The 22,215-nt window shown below is 40.2% G+C and overlaps 1 protein-coding gene across 2 annotated transcripts in view; it reads left to right on the top strand.

The window, feature by feature from the left end:
- Positions 1 to 778: 778 nt before the first annotated feature.
- The window catches only part of pde4d (phosphodiesterase 4D, cAMP-specific), a 180,949-nt gene continuing 159,512 nt past the window's right edge, over positions 779 to 22,215 (top strand). For both annotated transcript variants that reach the window (XM_078953116.1, XM_020705821.3), the window contains exons 1-2: positions 779 to 945; positions 18,854 to 18,936. In XM_078953116.1, coding sequence (XP_078809242.1) covers positions 18,892 to 18,936 — 45 coding nt within the window. In that variant the 5' untranslated portion in view covers positions 779 to 945; positions 18,854 to 18,891. The remainder of the gene's footprint in view (positions 946 to 18,853; positions 18,937 to 22,215) is intronic.

The following is a 22,215-nucleotide window of genomic DNA, read 5'->3' as shown; positions in this document are numbered from 1 at the left end:
TTTTGAATCCTCAGTTTTTCTATTTTTCTTTTCCATTTTTGGTGGATTATGATTTAAATAAACTTGCAGGAACTTATTTTTTCCCACCATGCTTCTCATTCTTTTCAAAATGAAAAAAGGCAATTTTTTTCATCACAGCTTTTCAGTGTTTGGACATGGTGAGAGCTAAAGACGAGTTTATTAAGGCCTGAGAAATAGTTTTTTCCCCTGAAGAATTCACATGAATTGATTTCTATTCTTGCTAAAAATAATGTCTTGTGAAAAAAAGTGAGAGCAGTAAACACTGCAACCATCTCCTTTTTTTTTGTATATTTAAAGTCTGGGTTTAATCCCCTATCGTCCTTCCTCTGTTATAATCCCATCCTAATTTGACTAAAACAGGCAGCAGTGAAGCGAGGATTTATGGAAACAGAGAGGAGAATTTCATGGCCTTAAATCTGATAGATCATGCACTTGAAAGCATCTTGACAGAGTAAATCCTAACATCCATCTTTAACAGACATTTGCCTCTTTTTTACTCTGTCTTCTTTGGAGCTATGTTTTCATAATGTAAATGTTCCCAAAACTTCTCATTCACTCATGACTGAAGTACAATTCCCCTCGCTTTGTCATGCACCATGACTTTGTCCACAACCACGAGAACTTCCAGCAGTAGGAGGGGTGAGTGCCTGCAGCAGGAAAGCATGCGGTTGGCCAATTGGAAGAAAGCAGCCCGACATGATTGGCTGCAAGACTGGGAGCTGTGAGCAAAGGTTCCCTCCTCGTTCTGGAGAGCATCAGTAAGCAGCAGAGGGAGACTTGATGCGTCTGAGATGCACACCAGATCGTTTTGCTTCTTTAGTGTCCTTTGATTGGGGTTCAGAGAGAGGAGACGCAAGGGGGTGCTGGGAAGGAGGCAAAGGATTATCTTATCTTCATATACCTTCAAGAAAAAAAAACTTCAGGGTAAGTTTTTTGGAATTTCCTCCCTCTTTCCTGCCAGTTAAGACAAACTAGAAGTACTGTATGACAACGTGACAGCAGTTCCTCTTTATACGGAGTTGCTGAATGTGCAAAAGTGACACAAGAGTAACAGTGATATAACCTCCCTCTTTCATCGGAAAAAGTCTGTGCAACAGATAGTACAAGATGACGTGCCTGGGTTTGTTTTTATTAGGCAGCAGTTGTGTGCATGTGTTGTGTCTGCAAGTATGGGCATGCATGCAGCTTAGTGCACACACATTAAAGCATGTTGGATGAACGCATAGGATACCGGCTTGTGCTCGAGGGCAGGAAACCGGTGCAGTGCGACTTCACAGTGACCAACCTCATCATCTAACTTGTACCTGTTATGTTGCATGTAGTGACAGCAAAGCTCAAGGACCCCCTCCCAAAATCTCCTGGTGTGACTTTCAGGCTGCAGGGTGGTGGCGGGGATGCTGGTAGTTGGCTATAAATAGGCTTGCTCCAAATTGTGCTGCAGTCACACATAAATTCAGAGGGAACAAGAAATGACTGTCATTGTTTGTGTTAAGGCAGGAATTTTCCTGTGTAGTGTTTTTAAGCAAAATAAACAACTCATTGAAAGACAGGAAAAAAATCCACAACCACACTTTGTTGATTTGTTTTGTCCCAGTTTATTTTTTTATTCAATTTTTTAATGCATGAAAACATTTTACTTTCTTGTTAACTTGCCAAACAAATGGAGAAAAACTCAAGTTTTCTTTCAGATTGTTAACAGCTCTTCCGTCAGGATTTCATGCTTATCTAATTTCCAGTCAAAACAACCTGCTGTCGAGTAAGAAAGAGGTCTTTGTGTGCGCTGGAACCAGCACTGACTCGATTTTTGAATGATGCAGAACCGCACTCATAAAGGATGACTTTTCCAGCGAGTCTTTCACTATTTTCATGCAACCTCACATTTTGACTTGTTTTATGTTTTGTTCTCCTGTTATTGTCTTGTCATGCATCATGGTGGAGACCATGACTCATGAAGGAACCATGGCTTTGACATCACTGTGGCTTTTTGTTTTTTACCTCTGCCATTTTTGATTTTGGGGCAAACTTTAAATGAAAAAGTAATAATTCTATTATGTTCGTAAAAACAAACAAACACGTTCCTGTAGTCCTTTCTGGCTCCTGAGCAGAGGAAATGACTCACAGGCTACAGTAGTTGTCTGTCATCCAGAGCTTCTTTTTTGCATTGCAGAACACAGCGCTCTGTGTTTTACCTGACCTGTAATATGCAAATTTAAATAGCCAGATTACTAAAACAGTGATGAGCACCACCTCCATGTGGAGAAATCAATAAAACCCAAGCAGCACCACTGTTTTACATGTGCTTCACCTGAGAGCTGCCCCTGAAAAACTGACCTGTCATATTCGATTAGAACATTTCTGCCCTTTTTGTTCTTTTTTATATCCATGTTGCATTTGAGGAAAATGATTAGGTAGCTCATGTGAAGGTTTTTTTCATGCTCACCTTCAGGTTTACCCTAGCCACTAAGGTGAACCCAGTCTCTTTTTCTGAATGAGTGCTGCTGCCAGCGAGACTGCAGTAAAGTGAGCCTTGATTTAAAAACTGTGTAGCCAACAGTGAGAAAAAGCATCTGCAGTCCTGCTCTGTTTTCAAAAGAAGACTTTTTTTTATTCTTCTTTTGTTTCAAAAATCCTCACATGAGCTCAAATCTGATCATCTGCAAGACCGTAACTGACAGTGACATTGTCAGCTCAAATGTTTATCAGGTTTTGCTGCACTGAGACGGCTCAGCTTGCAGAAAAAAAAAGACTCAACGGGGGTAAATTGTGACTTTCCAGAGGTAACAGTTCAGGGGGTCAAGCAACAGTGGAGTACTGTGGTGTTTTGCGCCTCTGAAAGTCAAATGTCACAGGTTTCCCTCGACTGTTTTTGGCATTTTAGCTGGGGGTTGCTGGAAAATTGTATCATTTGCTTCCCAAAGCATATTCATTACTGTAATAAAGACGGTGTTTGTTTTCCTTTGTTTTTCTGGCAAGAAGGACCCGGAGTAAGTCCCCAAAAGCTCTCACGCATGGGCAGAGCAATGTGTATACACTCACACACACACAAAAACATGTATGCAAGAAATACCAAAGGCATTTAAGAGTCTTTTTCTTATATGAAATTCTGTTCCCATAACAAGGGGAACAGGGTTAGTTGTTTACTCAGGGCTTTTAGGTGATTCTGAAGCTATTGGACTCCATTAACTTTTACTGCGCTGCTGGATTATGTGCAATAGGTATTCATTAAAATGGATTCACTCATCAATTTTATTCTTTTATTTCAGTTTTTAGTAGCTGAAGATATGTGTTGCAGAATGACTTGTTGCTTTCAAGAAGAAGAAAAAAGGTTTATTGCCTCCAGCTATTTGGCATCATGAATTCAGAACAGAGTGTGCCGAATGATGTTAAAATCCAGAGATGAGTGTGACTCTTGAACCTTTAATGGCGTCATTTTTTTTTCTTTTGCCCTTAAATGGCAGCATTCTCAGGAAGGCTTTGAAAATATCCAATGCTATATAACTGGAGTAGTTAAATCGATCTAAAACAGCATTTTCTCCCTTATTTTGTGCAGCCCAATAAACACAGGGCAGCAGGTGGAATCAGTGAAACCACAGCACATTTTTGAGACACACTGCTGGAGCCTTTAACTGATGTTAAACATGAATGTTTAAGGCAAACAGAGAAGCCTTTGCTAGGAGCTCTGCCTCTGCAGACTCATGTGGGGCAGGAAGAGTGACCTCTGAGGGACACCATAGGGGAAAAAAAAAGTTTGAAAGCCACTTCGCTTCACATACTTCCTTTTCTTTTTGTTTTTCTGGAAGTCCTGTCATTGTTTGTCAGCTTTTTAAAAAAAATTAAAGCAACGACCACTATAAGGGTTTTTTGGATCTGCCCTTGATGGCCTTAATTGTGTGTAGGAGGGGAGGTTTAGACGTCTCCAGAGATTGGTGGTATGCTGGTCATGTTTGGTCATCTCTTGCGCGTCGCATCCTGGTGTTTTGTTGAACGAATAGGAAAATGAGGCTTTGTGCACAGATACTTTCCATAAACACATGTTGACATTTTCCCAACTGCAGTTGTTCTTGAAAGGGTCTTTCCATAAAAAATAGGAAAGCTTTGAGTTTGTGGAGATGGAAAAAAAATGTGTTTAATTCATTTATTATTGCACATCCTCTCTTTGTGTCTGATCTTGATACGAGACTATTAGGCAAAGACCATACCATTCTACTAAATTATTATGCGCAATTTTACCCACTTAAACTAAGTAAACAGTGGGTAAATGGTCTATTTGCTATAATTTGTGGCAGAACTGTGAGTTTCCCTTTGTGTGACGTACTTCCATACACACACAAAAACACACACAAACAGGCTAATGGCTATTTAAGTATTTGCTTTTTCTGTACACATGTTGATGGGTACTTGAACAAATTATTAAAAGCTCTATTTACTTTTAGTGCATGTGTTGCTTTAGACTTATAATGAGCTCAGTGTATAAATAGTTTGCTACTGTCAATGGTTTATAACATGAAAGAAAACATGCAAACATTTACAAAAACATACCAGAGAAAGTTTATCTCACAGGAGTGCAAACGCGGTGAGAAGGGCTGAATTAGTACCACGCCATTGATGGTAGATGGAACAGATTTGGATCAAATTTAGGACAGCATAATTTAAAATTTTGGTTAAATAATTTAAAATAAATAAATGGCATATGTTGATGGGTCCATTTCACTTGATCTTTTAATTTTTCCCTCCATAATAAAAATGACTATTGTTATAATTGTTTATCCTAATTGCCTGGTGACATACTCCCAAACCTCTTGTCATAAATTAGTAATGTAAGAAAAAGTAGTTTTTTTAATACTATTAAGCTAGTTGATAAATATTTTTATTAATTTAAATGGGCTTATGTTTTTAAATGACTTTGTATTAAAAATGTGAAAAGCTTTGACCATATTATGAATTTTCTTCTTCTGTGCACACAAGGAAACGGTTTCTTGAAAAATAAAAGTGTAAAAGTTACTTTAAAACAATATTTGCGTGTCTTACAAAATACTTGATGAGTGTCATTTATTAATTCTGCCCTATTTCAAAAAGACATCTTCAGAAGGTAAAGTTAAAATATGTTTCCAGTGATTGAATCTGTTACAAACTTATCCTGTCATCTGATGTTGTTTTTCACTCACTACTAAAGGCGTTTTTAACTAAATTAAAGAAGCAATTTTTTCAAGGTTAACCAGGTTCTTCCATGTGGCATCAGACAAAACAAAGCAGTTTTTATGATCAACATCAAAGAGTATAAGTACACAGACATGCCCAAAATATTTTTTTTTAAAAGTCAAGTCTCTTGAGGCTGAGCTTCAAGTATCAAGTCAATCAATGTAAAACTTTGTATATTTAATGAACAAGTCACAAATTCAAGTTCCAAACCCTGTAGAGTGTTTGGGCCAAATGTGGTCTGTATAACAGTCAAACACCAGTGGTAACTTTGTAAAATGTCTGTTTAAAACTGACAATTTGCTTGTAGAGCCTCGTAGAGGAGATGATAATAGGATCAAAAACGATGCATTTGAAGTTATATTAAAAATGTTCCTACTAGAAAAAAATAAAAACCTTTTCCACAAATTTTGCATGGAAATTTTGATCAATTCACTTGTGACAGCAATTGTCAAGACTTGGATATTGAAACCAGAAATAAATGCAACACACAAAACATCAATTTCCCAGAACCTTGAATCCATTTTTGACAGAAAACCGTTATAAAAATGTTCAAGTATATTGCTTCCAGGGGGGATGGAATAAAACGACATGTTAAAAGTCTGAGATCACCGCACTGATAAACCAGGAAAAGGCATTGAACAAGAATACAGCTGGTAGGTAGAGAGTGGTGAGAGGTAATTAGAGCTGTGAAGAAGGAAGCAAGGCTGGCTAAAATAGTGTCTGAATTACAGTTACCATAGAAAGCATTAATATAGAAGTGGGGGATTGGGATATGGAGGAATTGTCTGAATAATTACTTCTTATCATCTTTGGCTGAACCCTTTATCTTGATCTAGTTGAAAAAAGTCAGGAGGGTAAAGAAAAAAGGCCAAGAAATTCGTAAAAAACTGCAGACAGGGGTTGTGAAACATTGTGAAGCACTTACACAAGTGCACTGTGGGGCTGAAAGAGCAGCCATTGAGAACCTCAGAGCCTGCAGTAAGGAGGCCAGGCATAGGACTGCAGGTAGCAGGTTACAGGTGAGTTTAAAGGAAGAACATATGATCTACCTATTTCAGATGTGGACCGACCAAAAAAAAGTAGAAGTGAAGGAAAGGAGTGGAACAGACAGGAACAAGAAGAAAAAAAGAAAAGTAGGAACAAGCTAAAATGCATGGGAGGGGCAAATAAAGGGGAACACAGGCAGGGACAGCGGGAAAAGCTTGTTTTGATTTTATTAGCTGCCTCGTTCTGGGTTTTTACCCAACCTTTGTTGTGTTCATTTTCAGTTAAGGTGTCTCTTTATCCTGCAATGACGTGCCTTTAATTATGACTCATTAAATGTTTGTTTCCTCACCTGTCTGCGTCATGCGCCTGCATTTAAAACCCCTGCTAATTAAAGGGCAGGGAGCTCTTCAAAAGCGTCTGTGAAGTAAGTCAAAAAGTGTTACCTTCAATTTGTATGGAATCAGGAATCTCAGAGCAGACTTTCAGATTAATTTTCATGTCTCATTCCCTTTATAATCCCTCTCCTTATCTGCACACAGAAATACAAACTGTTCCCTTGACCTGAAAAAGCTAATTGGCATCAATGGACTGCTGTGCGATTAAAGGCAGCTTTGCAATTTCCCTCTTTCTCTAGTTTAAGCCACAAAAAGTAATGTCATGTCACTTTGTGTCCCTTCTTCACTTCCACTTTATTTCCCTTCTTCACTTCCACTTTATTTGTACTTTTTCATTGTGGTGAGAGAAACAGGCTGTCTCAAGACTGTTATCCTGTTCAGCTAACTATGGTTGGTGGCCTGCTAGCCTCAGAAAAGCTAAAATAAAACTTTTAACATTTCATTTTACAGGAAAAAGTTACATTTGCAGCTCTTTTAATTATAGTTCTTCCACAACTTAATGTAATTCACAAAACCGCTTCACAGAAGGGATTTCTGATGTACTTTGTAGAAGTTTAAAACAGATGTTTTCTTTTTCATTTATTACTTTAGCTGCTTTTCCTGTTTTTTTGTTTTTAAATGTAAAGAACAAATCTAAACTTTTTTTCAATTTATTGATTAAAGTTTAAGAAAAGAGGCAAAGTCACACCTCTTACTGTGCTCAGTATTTCTGCCTCTGGAAATGTTTTTATAAAAACATGATTACAGATATGCAATCAGTTAGTTTCCTGGGTCTCCTCATAATCTGTTGCCAAACTAAGCTGCAGAGGCCAGGTCTTTTTTTGTTTTATGTAACACGACAAGAAATATGAGATGACAGGACTTTTCAGAATAACAGAACATTCTTTCTTTTTTCTTCGACCGAATAGCTTGTTTGCTCAGATTACCTTAACTGTGTGCCGCCTTTGCTCCAGGGAACCTGTCAAAAACAAGGACAGGGGATGGAACTCTGGCTAAGTAACATTTTTAAGCAGTAAGTTATAAAAGGTTTACTTAAAAAAAATAAAAAAGATATACAGCCGCAGATTTCATTTGGGGCTAGGCTGTTGCATTATGCAATTTTATTTAAGACTCTAAAAGCACTAGTTTGCTCAGTGCTCTAAAGACTTGTTCAGCTTGATGGCTCATCTTGTGTGTCCACAACGTTGCAGGTGCAACCGGACCTGATACCAGATCTCCTTAGGTTTGAAGTCTGTAAAGCTGCACAAGCAATAGTGGGTCAAAATATGATTCCATTTGGATTCAGCATGTCTGCTTTAGTCACAACTTAACAGGTGAATATGGGCTGTCTGCAGGTTGTAGGCAGACCTGTACAGGGCACGCAGGTGGTCCGTATGAAATTTTAAGATTGTAGAAAAATTGCTGAGCCCGTAAGGTGAAAATGTTCATTCTATTTTTTTTCTGCTGTGGGTGTCAGGCTGTAGTGAACATTTAAGCAGCACATAATGGGAAAGTAGGTGAGACGCAGGCGTGTTGTACAGATTGTTCAATTGAAAGCTATGTGCTCCTTGCGCGTTCCTCGTTTTGAGAAATAGGAAATTTAGACAACCAGAGATCTCCTGGACTAAAGTGTCTGTTGCTTCCATCACCCTGAAACTCTGACCTTATCCTGTCATCTGATTTAATTTATCATCTAACAACTGAGGTTGTCCCTTTACCTCAATATTTGCAGAATTAATCGTGTTTTAGAATTAGCTTATGCAAAGTGCTTAAGTTCCTATAATGGACTCTGTGAGTGAAACTGTGACAGCAGAACACTAATTTCTCTGCCACCTTGCTCACCTTTGATTAGGAAAATGACGATGAAAAATGTGCAAACACCATCCTCCCCTTTAAGATACAGACCCGGCCCTGTCCTTCAGTTTTTTATTGTTTTTATCTGACTGCCATAGTCTATATACTCTGCTGTCACAAGTGCACGAAGGGTTGGGAGGATGAGAAGGATATCACACCGATACAGCAGCAGTTATTCAAATGAAATTTTATTTGTTTAAAGCATCAGATACACTTAACTCCACACCAGTGGAAAAAAGCAACATGAAACCAGTGCATGCTCATACCAGAGGGATCCAGCCTTTACTCTGGTGTGGCTTTTAAACCCAGGGCTGGGCGTGTGCCCTTGATGTGAAGCCTCACCGCTGTTCTCGGTCAGTCTTGTGTGTGCACATTGAATCAGAAACGATGAGGGACATGCAGGCTGAGACTCGGCTCACCACTGTGTGCCCGCAGTTTCCAGCAGGACTGGATGCATGGAGGTGACTCATCACCAGCTCTGTAGGGCTTACTTCACCCTCGGGTCACTGATGTCATGAGGCTGTAGCGGTGTGTGTGTGCGTGTGTGTGTGCGAGAGAAAAAGCAGGCATGAATCGAGGATGAGGACAATCATTTATGCACACATAAATCATGATATTTTTAAAAAGGAATGAGCATTTGTTTCTCCAGTTTTAAGAATAATGTTTTTAAGAAAGCTTATATGTTCAGCCATCAATCTACATGACACAATTATGCAACTGGATCACTGAGAACATCTGCTCTCTTAAGTATTACTTAATGCTAATCTAAAATGATTATCTCCATTACCTTTTATGAAGAAATTTAAAGACTAACAAAGCAAGTAATGCTTTTTAAAAAAATACTAGTTTAAGTAGGTCATCTGAGTGCAATGAACTGGTAAAATATCATCCAGCAATAATAACAAACTGCGCAAATAAAATCAACTGTAACAGGGGTTACAGAAAATTGTTCACACCAACATCCATCTGTCCTTTGTTTCCATTCCCATAGCAAGACTCAAAAAATATTGTTGCTATTCACTTTTTTTCCACTTGAGGGCAGCAAAACCAAACGCTTTGTGATTGGAGACGCTCAAAACAAGTGTGCATGCTGATCCTTACACAAGAGGAACTGCTGGTCCGAACAGGTGCTTGAGCACAAAAGTTAACCACAAGGCAAATAAAATATATGTTAAAAAAAGACAAATATTACTGCACTAATAAAAAACACACACTCAAACAAATGCATGTGTTCATGTACAGAACAGGGGGGCAGCTGTACAACCTGGAGAAGAAAACTAACAAAATAAAAACCTAATTTAAATTTAATAAGATTGTCAGAATTGTCAAAAACAAGTGTGTCAAATGATTCATAGCCTCTATTGTGACAGTAAAATATGTCCAACACAAGAGGCTTTCAGCTCTCATCTGTCTGCTCAGCTGTTGGGCAGGACAAGTTAAAAAAATAAAATAAAATAAAAACAAGAATTGTCAAAAACATTTGTAAGTGTTCTAAAACCAAACATAAAATGCAAATTTATGCAGTACTGAGAACATATGTGAATCATGAATAATGAAAATGTAAGTCGGTTACCTTCCTGGGCTTTAAGCGTGAGGGTTTATTTAAACTTCTGGTAAATGTTATGATACCTTCCATGATCAGCTTTCTGTGAAAAATATTAAGCTGCTCCAAAGGTTGTCTCCATCAACAAAGCCCTGAAGTCAATAAACAGAATTAAAAATCAAGTTGTTCATTCCAGATATGGCTGGATTAGAGCCACTTTCAATTTTTGCATACTTCATCGCAAATTCATGTCCCGACAAACACTTTATAAGCGCAATAATATGCTTTTAAACTACGGGTTTAGAAATGTCACCTGTTAAAAAATGAAGACTCTGCACAAACTGACGACATAAGTTCATTTCAAGTGTGTGTGAGAGTACTTTTACACACTGAAGATGACAACTCTACACTTCTTTTTATTTGCTTGATTAGTAAATGACTGTGGAAGGGAAATCAAATAATTTATAATACAGAGGAGTATCTTTTCACACAGTCATCCAGAAAAAAGAAAAGAAAAAAATGATAAAGCTCCACCATACAAAATAAATTTGTGGAAAAACGTATAGACTGAAATACAAACAATAGTAAATATGTTTCCATTATTTACTTAAAATGTTCAGGATACCTCAACAGCAGTTGGATCATTTCATGTCTGGAGTTCGACTTGAGTAGCAATTTAATTTCTCAAATGTTTGTTTTTGTGTTTTGCAGGTCATTTTGCGGGACCTTAGCTGCCAAACCAAAAGGCTTCTGTTTTGTTTCTCTTTAGAAAATTCTGGTTGATCATAAATGTGAACTTTTGAGAATTTATGCATTGACTTCACTTTTTTTTGTTTTGTTTTTTCCTTTCTGCCCTTTGGAAGTAACTTTTATAAGTCAGAATCACTTGTGGGTAAACTGTAAAAGGTAAAGGGACATAATGCCCTGAACCCAAATCATTATTCCTCCTCCACTGTGCTTAACAGCGAGTGCAGGAGTTAGTCTGCTTACATACAGTACATACATCCCTGTAACCAAACATCTACACCTCAGCTTTACCAGCATTTTGTTGGTTCGAATGTAACTTGGAGACATAAGAGGTCTTTTTGTTAGTCAACCCATAAATGTGCAGCTAAATGTCAACTGTGTTCACAAAACCACAGAAATCTTGAAAATTCTTCAGAATGTTCTACAACATCTGTGCTTTGAAGAGAAGCTGAAACGATGTTCTGGTGCTGAATTTAAAAATGTGTCAGGACATTTGACAGCTTTCCTCTTCCTGCAGAATTTTTTTTTTTTGTTATGCCTTTAATTTTGAATTTAAATCGGCACAACTGCTTTTTGTTGAAATCCGGTTTAACTTTTTTAAATCCGCACAAGCGTCTTTTAATAAGTTTTTTGCAGTTTTTTGCAACGTATTAGTCAGAGCTTGCTGGTGTTCTCATAGAAAAACTTAACTTTTTTGCACACCACTTGTGCTTTTTAGTTAATTTTAGGTTGAAAAATGGCAGTGTGTATTATGGCGTTTATTTGAAAATTTTTAATTAAAACCTTAATCATCATTATTTAGCTGTATGTAAAACCTTTTATTAGTGTAATGGCATGTTTTCTTTGAGATTTTATAAGCTGAAACTCTTTTCTCCTCTTTTCACCATCATGATCACTAAACAGAGCACCACTTGGAGGAGCCACTGCTGTGTTACAGCGCAGTCTTCCAGAAGGAGGGCGGGGAGATTGTTGCTTCTATTGCCGAGAGGCAAGGCTTCCTTTACTCTGCAGCATTCATCCATGCAAATGGTCCTGAAGCTCCAGTCAGTCTTTAAAATACACAGCGAATCAATAGGAGGATGATTTGTGTAGTGCTATCTTTAAAAGAGTGAAGGAGATCCGTGAGGTGGAAAAATCCACTTCAGTCAAAAGCTAAGAAAGCAGATGGATAATTAGATGCTACATGGGGGAGCTTTTAGTGTGGATCAGACAAGTGTCACTGCCAGTTTTCATCATGTGGCAAAGAAAGGGCTGTGATGTTTTTATTTTAAAAACATCTAATATAAAGCGCTTCAGCATGAAATCCCTTTTTTTTTTACTGATTGGCCACTTTTAGCACTTTTCATCTAAAGGTTGAGTAGGGTTGAATTGCTTTAAAAGTACACTTTTAAAGCAATTCAAGACCATTTTCCTTCAAAAAAAAAAACATCACCAAAGGTAAAGTTTTTCCTTTTAACTTTCTTTCAAAAGGCCAAAGTGTATTCTCAGAAATGATGAATTGATTTCAATAAGAGGCCGAGTTTTTTTTTGAGTGATCATTTTAATACACAGCTGTTGGATTTCCAGAAAGCGATAAAGGACATTTCACTGAGCGACTGGAATGTGGAGCAAATTAGAAATCCGCGACCTTGTGCCGGGTGAGAAGAAGTCACAGCTCAGCTCATTTTTTTGCTCCCTCACCTAATGTGATCACACAGGATGAACTCTCGTCGTTATTCCAACGATGGCAGGAAGTTAATTGAAAAAGCCATCAGAGCATGTATCAAACAGACACAAGAGGAAACTGCATCTGCAGAGGGCAGGTTTAATATCTTGCACTGTGTGAACTTGAGCCTTGCGTTACTTTTCTGTTCAAAACTGTTTATGAAGACGTTCTGTTTAGCATGCTATTTAAAATACTAGAAGTTACTGGTCTAAAGAAAAGGGAAAAAGGTGTGTATTCTGAAGACTCTAGCAACTGACAGAAAGACAGAGGGGAACTTTATATGATCCCACATGTTCATCTAAATGTATCAATTTAATTCAAAAGAATAGTCGGATTCACTTTAAAATCTGCTTTTCACAATAGACATGTGTATTCAAGTATATAAATTGCTGGAAGATGAAATCTGCATCTCCATCAGATCTTCAGCAGAAGGAATCATGAAGTCCTCTAGAAAATTCTGCTGGACTTGTTGCAGGGGTTTTTGTGTTGAATAAATACGATTTACCGACACCAGTGCTGGACATTTCAACCCAGGTCCCACTGGACTTCAAGCAGCTTCTGTTCTGCTCCTCACCAGTCTATCTCCAAATCCTTGATTCCCAAATAACACTCTACTTTCATCAGAAAACAAGAGCTTGAACCACTGGCCAACATTCCAGTGCTTCTTCTCCTTGTCCCAGTTGAGACATGTCCCCCATTGTTCCAAACTCAGAAGAGGCTTTACCAGAGGAACCCGACGGTTGAATCTCGGCCCCCTCCTTCCACTCTTTCTGGATGTCTGCCAGCTTCTTGAATCTTGTCTTTTATGATAATCTGCTTGAGCTCATGCTCATCTCTTTTGCTGGTGCATCTTCTCCTGCTGCATTTTGCCCTTCATTAGACTTTCGGTTGATCTGCTTGGACACAGCGCTCTGTGAACAGCCAGTCTCCTTAGCTGGGAACTTTTGTGGCTTACCCAGACTATGGAGGAGATCAATGACTGTATTCTGTCTGGTTGTCAAGTCTGAAATCTTCCCTATGTTGAACCAAACTGGGACAATTTAATGACATCTGGAGAACCTGTGAGAGTGCTTTGAGTTTAGTAAATAATTAGTCTGTGAAACTCTGTTTAAAGCATTCATGCCATGAAAATTTGGGCAGATTTCTCCACAGTTTTCCAATTTTTTGAAATTCTGTTTTCTTGGGTTTAATGTAATCAAACACTTGAAATCAATTATGAATAAAAAAACTGTTATTCAATGTAAGTTTTTTTAAATCAGATTTTAATTTTTTTAAGTTTTCAAATTCAGATTAACATCTCTTTTGCAAAACAGAACTAATAAAAACAGTTATGTTCCCCTAAAGCTGACATGGTGAAAAAGGAAGTTGCATATAGCTAGAAAAGGTGGGTAAGAAAAATATATTTATGTAAATAAGCTCATACATTAGGAATTTTTTATTTTACATCTTAAAAAGTGATCGTGGCAAGGGCTACTTCATTCTTTACAATTAGGTCAGCTCGTGAAAACCTGCATTTTCATCCATTTTATTTTGACTTCTTTCATTCTTTTTTTTTTTTATAACTTGTCCTGTCCAACAGCTGGGCAGGCAGATGAGAGCTGAGGGCCTCTTGTGTTGGACATATTTTACTTTAACAATAGGGGTTATTAATCTTCAGACAAACCAAAGGTATGTCTGAATAAACCCCTTTTGTAATTGAGGCCAAACTTTATTAATTTCAACCATGTTTGAAAATCTTTGGTGTTGGACCGGACGGAAAAGTAAAGAAGGGAAGAAGAGGGGGGGGGGGGGGTAGGAGGGTGATAATAGGAGGGGAGGGGGATAAGACAATGAAGCAGCATAAAGCAACAAGTTCACTGGTTGTTTATCATTACGGTAAGGTTCAAATGTAGTACAAAAAGGGCGGGGCCTGTCCACACACACACTCAAATGTTACCAACACACCTGCTAGCTGCAAAAATGTCCACATGTCAACATGTACACAAAACAGATAGTGTTATAGACTTATGCCTTAAAATCAACTAGTGTGAAATATTTTATTCATTTTATCACGCAAACTATAAGGGCAAAGGTGAGCTAACACCTGTGGCAGCAGCAGCGGCAGCCGGAACCCCCCCAACGCCACACGGGAGCAGGCAGGGAACAACCGCCCCCCGGGCGACCAAATCCGCCACCCAGGCCAGGGCAGCAGGACCGCCGCGAGGCCCCAAGAGCCAGAGAGCAGGGAGGCACGGGGGGAAAGAGAGCGCCGCCCCAGCCCAACCAGGAGAGCGGCCCCCCGCCGCGCCGGGAGAGCCCAACGCAGGGCCTCACCGGAGAAGGACGCCCACAGCCCCAGACGAGCACCCCATCACCACCCAGGAGTTCCGGGCATCCCCCTGCCCCAACCCCAGGTACGAGCCAGGACCCCCCAAGGGAGACCCACTCCGCACTCCAGGCAGCCACCCACCCGGCCCACGGTTGGTCCAGGGAGGAGCAAGGCAGGGGCCCGCCGCCCCCGCCCAGGAGGGGGGCACCCCGGGGAAAAAGGGGGCCCACAAGGGGTGTTGTAAACATGGCCCGATCAGGCTCGGCCACAGTTGGAAATTTGGCGAGGCCCAGCACTCGGGGGCAAGGACCAGAACCCACCCCCCAGGGAAACGAACACCCCCGGCTCAGGTGTAATGTGAACCCCCTCCCGGCGCGGAGAGAGCACCGCCGGGCCCAGGAAACCGGCACCCAGGGGACACGGCCGCCATCGCCAAGGGCCCCGTACCCCCCACCAGGGAAGGGGTAGGGGACAGATGGTCCTAGGTCCCACCTTCCTTGCAAAATGTGTGTGCGTGTATGTGTGTTTGAGAGGGTGTGTGTGTGCATGTGTGTCTGTTTATGTTGGAATGTATATATTGAGGGGGGAGGGGTGTGTGTACTAAGGGGGGTGCAGTTAAAATTGGCGGGTAGGGCACTAAGGAGACATCTCCTGATTACTCACAGTGATGTCCCCACACCCTCCCCACCAAGGGGCCCTAAATGTCTAAGGTGCGGTTAAAATTGGCGGGTAGGGTGCCAGGAGGACATCTGCTGCTTGCTGGCAGTGATGTCCAAGCACCCCCCCTACCAAGGGCCCTACATGTCTAAGGTGCAAATAAAACCGAAAGAGGGGGGGCCCACTCCATACGGCAACCATAGGAGGGGGGCCACTGCCAAGTAGCCCCCCCCCCCAAGGCGCATCGCAGGCTAAACCCCCCACCCCCTCACCTAATATGAGGTTATATGAGGAAGGGGGTAAGTTGGGGACAGCTGGTAGACTGTCCCCCGGTGGTCAAACAGCTGTCCCCTGCCCCCCCCCCCAGCATAGGGGCCAGGTCCACCCAGCCCAGGGGCCCCACCCCCGGAGGCGCCGACACCCCAGGCCCAGCACCACCCACCCCACACAGAAAGAGAGGAGCCAGAAAAGCGTCCCCCCCCGGAGCAAGCCCAGGCCCCCACCCCCAAACGCCGGCCCTAGAAGGGCTCTGGTCAGGCCTCGACGGGACCGAGGCAGCCAACCAGCCGGGGCAACCGCCGATTGTCTCAGCAGAGACCCCAACCCGTCAACCCCCATGTCCCTTACCAATAGTGCCCCCTCCTCCCCCCCAGAATGACCCCCCACAGGACAGGGCCGACAAGCTCCCCACCCCACCCCAGACTCCGCAGCCGAAGCGGATGACACCCAGAGCGACCGGGGGTCCCAAGAGGGTTGTCCCGTCCCAGAGCCAGGGAAGGGCTGATCCCAGCCCCAGGCGTAGATGGGCCGCCCATCCAGCGCCGCTGCCCCCCCCCCCCCCCCCCCGAGCAGGGCCCCCGCCAACCCCCCCCCAGCACAGGCAAAGGGGCCACCACCCCCAAGCCAAGCCAGACCACCACTCCACCCCCCCAGACTTCTTTCATTCTAAAACCATAAATTGAAACTTTAATGGCCAAAGGCTTTTTAACAAACCTCAGAGTTCTGCTCTTTCGCCAGTCCATTTGTGATATTCACGTCTGTTTTTCCCTATTGTGAGAAGTTTATTTAGAGGTGACAAAAGCCTTTTTTCCCTAAATATTTATCTTTATAAATCTGATTCCTCCATCAGAATACAGATCTATATTGTATAAAATGTCAAATTCTGTACAGATTGTCTTAACAATGAAGGAATGCTCATCAGAGATGTTATATAAATCCATTAGGATCAAAGTGGTCAGAGTAAAAAAAAAGCTGCATTTACTCAAATTTCTGAGAGTGTTTCCTCAAAATGACTGCTGATCAGCTGGACTGGATCTCAGACCTCTTTAATTTCCGCTTGCAGCTCATTAATATTTATTTGATGTAAGCAAAAACATCATTTCCTTTTCAAAATTGATTTCAGCACAGTGGTTGGGTGATTTGTTTGGTGTTTGCTGGCTTTTTTTTTCTTTTTCTTCCGAAGAGTTTTGCATTATTTATGAACTTTTTGAAGGATTAGAATAAATTAACGCCAAAAGCACGTATCGATTTGTTCTCTGAAAAAGATTTATCCTATTTACCTTTTTCAGTGTTGCTGGTCAGGAACGTCACTGTTATTTCAGCTTTGCAGAACAGCTTAATTTCCATTTGTTTCCGGAAAAGTCTCAGTGATGTTCCCCTGTGCAGGGGTAAGAATAATTCTGACACTAAAGTTCATCAGACCAGACAGAAATCAGTCCCCCATGTTTGCAGTTCAAGCACTGCTGCGCTGATCCATTGCACACAAGAGGAAACACCAACGCAAATTTCTTGTCTTCAAAGCAACAAGATAAACAGGTTTAAATGATAATTTCCATGTTGGGGATATTTGTTTTTCACAGAGGAGCTTTTAGGATTACTTCTCACAACTTGCCATTCTGCTAGGACTATTTACCCAATAACACAGTGTATATTGTAAGAGTGATTTCTTTTTTCTTTCTTTCTAAATTTGCCTTTTACTTTCAAAGCTGAAAATCTCTGAGTCAATGTTAGCGTTGTAGATAGAAATGAGAAAAGCTCAAATCACTTATTTGCACAGCTTTCTTTATTGCATGTCAGGGTTTATACATTTGGTCAAAATTTAATCAAAAGAGCAAGTAAGAACTTATAGACTACAAAATCAACCATCTATTTAAGTAACAGCATTAAACATTCCCTAACCTATATGTGTGAATTCTTATATATAAATAAAATAAATGCAGATTTTTAAATGTTATTTCTCTCCAGCCTGTTATAATTTTTTTATTAAACTTGTTTCAAACATGCTATCATCTATACAATACAACCATTATGACACAAACAAATATATTCATATATTCTTGTGTTGTGCCTACACCATAATGTAACTGTTTTTAAACCTTATAATAATTTTACATTGTTTTTGTTTGAACCCTAGAATATAACAGATTTGTGAAGCGCCCACAGACAGACAAATCCTTTACGGGTAGTTTGTATCATTGGTTATTTAAATGTTCCTGTTCCCATTGGAGAAATGGAATTTTATCTCTACTATATATATATTTTCTGTATTTTACTTGCCAATCAATAGTTCTATGTTTTACAATATTAGTACTTTTGGATATTTTACGAGATCCTGTAGTTTCAATAATTTTGATTGCATATAAAAATCACGATAACTTTTCCCTCCTTCCTTGTCTTGATTCAAAATTGAAGATGAAGTTGAGTTAGTTTCTTCTGTATTGATCATGCTGATGGTTATTATATAGTAAACATGGAGTTACCTGCCTAAATAGAGATAGATAATATTGCGTCACAGGCAAAGGAAGTGGCTGCATGGAGGATATTTTTCATGAACTGCATGTTTGTTCACATCATTACAAGAGCAAATATATCCTCTGTAAAAAATCACTCAGGATGCGTTTTAGAAGTTTGCAGAGAACACTTCACTGAGCTCTGTGAATGCTAATGGAAATCCATTTTACGCAGGTGGTCCTGAAAACCTGCTTAGTGTTGTGTGTCATTGCGTGTGTGAGGCTGTGAGAGACAGGGGCAGGTGTAGACTTTGGGTTATTAGGCCAAGCAAACAGAGTCAGGTTGTGTAACTCTGTCTGATAATTCACCGACCTTTACCATTTACCTCAAAGCATTCTGTTAGGCTAGAGGATCACAATACATGTCATTTTTTTTATGTACACGTAAGCTTGATGGTGCACAGCCATCACACAAACACACGTGGGGATAAGCACCTGGTTGTCTGGGAGATTAAAACCTTTATTCTCAAACTGCAAAGCCCCTGAGAGCAGGATGAACTTCACCCTGACAAAACAGGGCTATCTCACTCTCAAGTAAAGCCACCTACAATTTCTGTTTTCAATGCACGTCAAATACAAATGTGCACTCATAGTTTTACCATTTTAACATTGTAACCAAAAATGCACTTTGATATTTAGAATTTGTTTTTTCTGTTTATTTTTGATTAGCTCTGTCTGACTGAGACGTGCCCGAGGTGGCCCCCACCATGCAAAAGAATGAGAGGTCTGGAGACGAAAGGCAGAGAGAAAGTGTAAGTGCATTTTGTTCTGCATTTTCATCTTTTTTTACGGTGTGTTTTATGCTGACATATGCCTCAACAAATATGTGATAGCCCTTTATCATATTTACGTTATGGTTATATAAACCTACTATACCTCAATCTGAATGGTATTTTTCAAAATCAATTATGATTGATTTTATATAGTTTGAATTTATTTTTATAAATGGTAAAGGTCGATTCGATCTTGAAGAAGATGGATTGATCAGGTAGACTGTAGTAGTTATACAAAACACAGGACCCTAACCTAAACCCTAACCCTAAACAGATGCATGTTTTCCTGTTTGCTCACATTCAGAGTATCTTTTCAGGATGTCTTATGTTTGGAAATAGTGGACAATTTCTGTTGTGAATGTCCAACTTTTATTTTGAAACAATTCTAAAAGTGTGTCATGAGTAACTACTACAGTATACCAGATTGATCTGTCTGAGTCAAGTTGTTTATTGAATCGACCCATACTATTTATAAAATCAATTCAAAACTATATCAATCAATTATAAGTGATATTGGAAAAGACCATTTGGATTGAGACACAGTCGGTTTATTATACTATAATGTAAAAACCACCAAGTGCATCACAACACGTGATGGCAGCAAAAAAGGATCAATCTATCATTACAATGCAGTGTGTGGAAACACTTTGAATTTAGCAAAAACATGTGACCACAGTGTGGTAGAATATTCTAATGAGGTTCCATTTGGAATATTTTTGGAAAAACAACAGTAGGCTGAACTTTGTGGAACTAAAATGTGAATGGATTTGCCATTAATTCTTGTTTACTTGTTTGTTTGTACAAATATTTCATTTACACTTGACTATCTTGCAAGAAATGCAAGGAATTTGGAAAAATTCACCTGCACTGTTCAGCATCCAGGTATTTATTTCTGATTCATACTGGTTGAAATTTTGGCCAAAGATGTCCTGGGTCGATTTTAGGTCAGTGAATCAGATCGCTCCAAAAGATCCAATATCGAATATGAATCATATCAGCAACCACTAATCATGATATGAATTGAATCGTTGTTAAAATGAATCGTTACACCCCTAATTTTATAGCTTATTTTGGAATTTTGCAGGGGATGTATACATTTTCCCAATGTTGATTTAATCTTCTTTACCATTTTGTCCCTTGCGGGGTCACTGGGCTGCTGGAGCCTATCCCAGCCACTCGTGGGTTAAGGCAATGGAAATCCTGGACAGGTTGCCAGTCTGTTGCAGGGCTTTTTTTCTCCAATGTATAAAATTAAATGCAGATGTAAATACACCAACCAATGCACCATCTTTATAGATGGTGTATTGAACTTCAAGCCTCAAATGCCAACGTTTGCAGTTTATAATTGTCTGGATAAACCTGATGCAGATAACCAGCAACTAGCCTGTATCTGGGACCCAAATCTAGTAGCCCTCAAGACCTGGAGTTTTTTTTTTTTTTATCCCTGCCCTTTCACCTAAAGGCTTAACATGGTTTCTCTGAAAATACACAAAAACGCAATTGAAGTATATTATCCATAATCAGACTATTTGTTTATTTGTATGTGTTATTTAACGTTCACACTGCAGGCTGAAACAACCCAATTCCGATTTTTTTTTTTGACCCTATGCTACCTGTATCTGATCTTTTCATGACAGTCTGAGCGACACAGATCCAATCTTTTCAAATGCGACCCAGGCCACTTGGGTATGTAGTCCTGAATCCGATGCATGTCCGATCTTTTGAAATGCGACCTCCGTCTGAATGGCCAGGCCACATGTCTCTGACCCGTATGTCATTGAGACGCTACAAACGTCATAATTCTGCGTTGAAGTGGGCGGGAACGAGATCATAAACATCAACCATGGCGGACGATGCTGCTGAGACCAGTCAGTGGAAGGAAGGCGAGGTCACCGATTGAATTAATATTTGGGGTGACAGCTATATTCAGCCAAACTCGAGGGTTTTTATCGCAACCGGGCGGTTTTTGAAAAAAAGTCCAGTGAAATGGCCGAGCGTGGTGTTGAACCTTTCCCGTTATTAATTTTTTCCCTTTCCGACCGTGGTCAGAAGCGCGGGGGAAACCTTCTCCAGGGCCGAAGGCGGATCTTCCTCCGGGGTTCACTTCCCCGTTCGGACCCTCAGATTCTCCAGGGCAGGTTAATAAAGAGTCAATAGCATTTATTCTGGGGGATGCCTTCTTTTATTACCGTTCTCCTTCCTTCATAACACACAACGCGAATGCATGCACCCGACACACTTCCGCTGCCCCCCCCCCCCCCCCCCCCCAAACACACACACACACACTCCCTCCGGCGCTCTACACAATCTCTCCTCTCTCTTATTACACACACAGTGGATACAGACGATCTTGGCTCCAATGCCTCCTGAAATTGAGAAGATTGTAATTGTGCTGGCTCCTTTGTGAAAGTATGTAATAATGCAAAAGAGCTCCGCTGTTGACAACGCTGTTGTTGACATCCATTGTTAACGTTAGCCTCTTCAGCAAACAACAAGTGACGTCGTTCACCATTGAGTACTCTTCTGCGCATGCGGGTCACTTCTGGGTCATTTCAGGGTCACACAGGAGATCACAAAAGTTCCGATTTAACTGGAAATGTGAACGGCCTTGCAAAAAAATCTGATTTTTTTCAAAAAATTGGAGTTGAGCATTAAGCCCTGCAGTGTGAACGGAGGCTTAAGAGGCTTAAGGGCAGGTATTAGTAATTTATAAGTTAGATGAATAAGTTGGATAACCCACCTTTAAATTAAAAATATTTATAAATTTGGTGTTTTCTTTATGCAAAATGACCTTTTATCTCTTTGATGGTGCAAACCTGTTCACATCTCTCACCATTGCCACTGGATTAATTCATTGTGCAGCAGGTGTGGAGTGTTGTCCATTATGTTTGACAACTAATGCAAGATTCCACTTTGCATAATCAGTTTGAAGCCTCCGGAGCCATCAACACTGACCTTTTTTTCCATATGCCCTTTTTTCTGTTTAAAAAAATCAAAACAACTACAAACTACCAAAAATAAATATTTCAAAAAAAGCAGGTGATAATAAAACATCCAGAACACTGACCAGTAAGTCACAGCTGATGTAAGATAACAAATTAGGTCATATTTGCTGTATGATTTGAAGGGAAAAACAGTGATAAACCTGTCATGTTCAGTGCAACACTGTTGTTTCCGATTTGTTCTGCATTTCTACCCATCCCCCACAACTACTGCTACAGTACCATCGGGGCTGTCAGTCTCTGGGCTCTCACATGA

Source organism: Oryzias latipes, chromosome 9, assembly GCF_053564925.1.
Source record: "Oryzias latipes strain Hd-rR chromosome 9, Olatipes_Hd-rR_3.1".
In the NCBI taxonomy this organism is placed as follows: domain Eukaryota; kingdom Metazoa; phylum Chordata; class Actinopteri; order Beloniformes; family Adrianichthyidae; genus Oryzias; species Oryzias latipes.
This window is presented reverse-complemented; position numbering and strand designations above follow the sequence as displayed.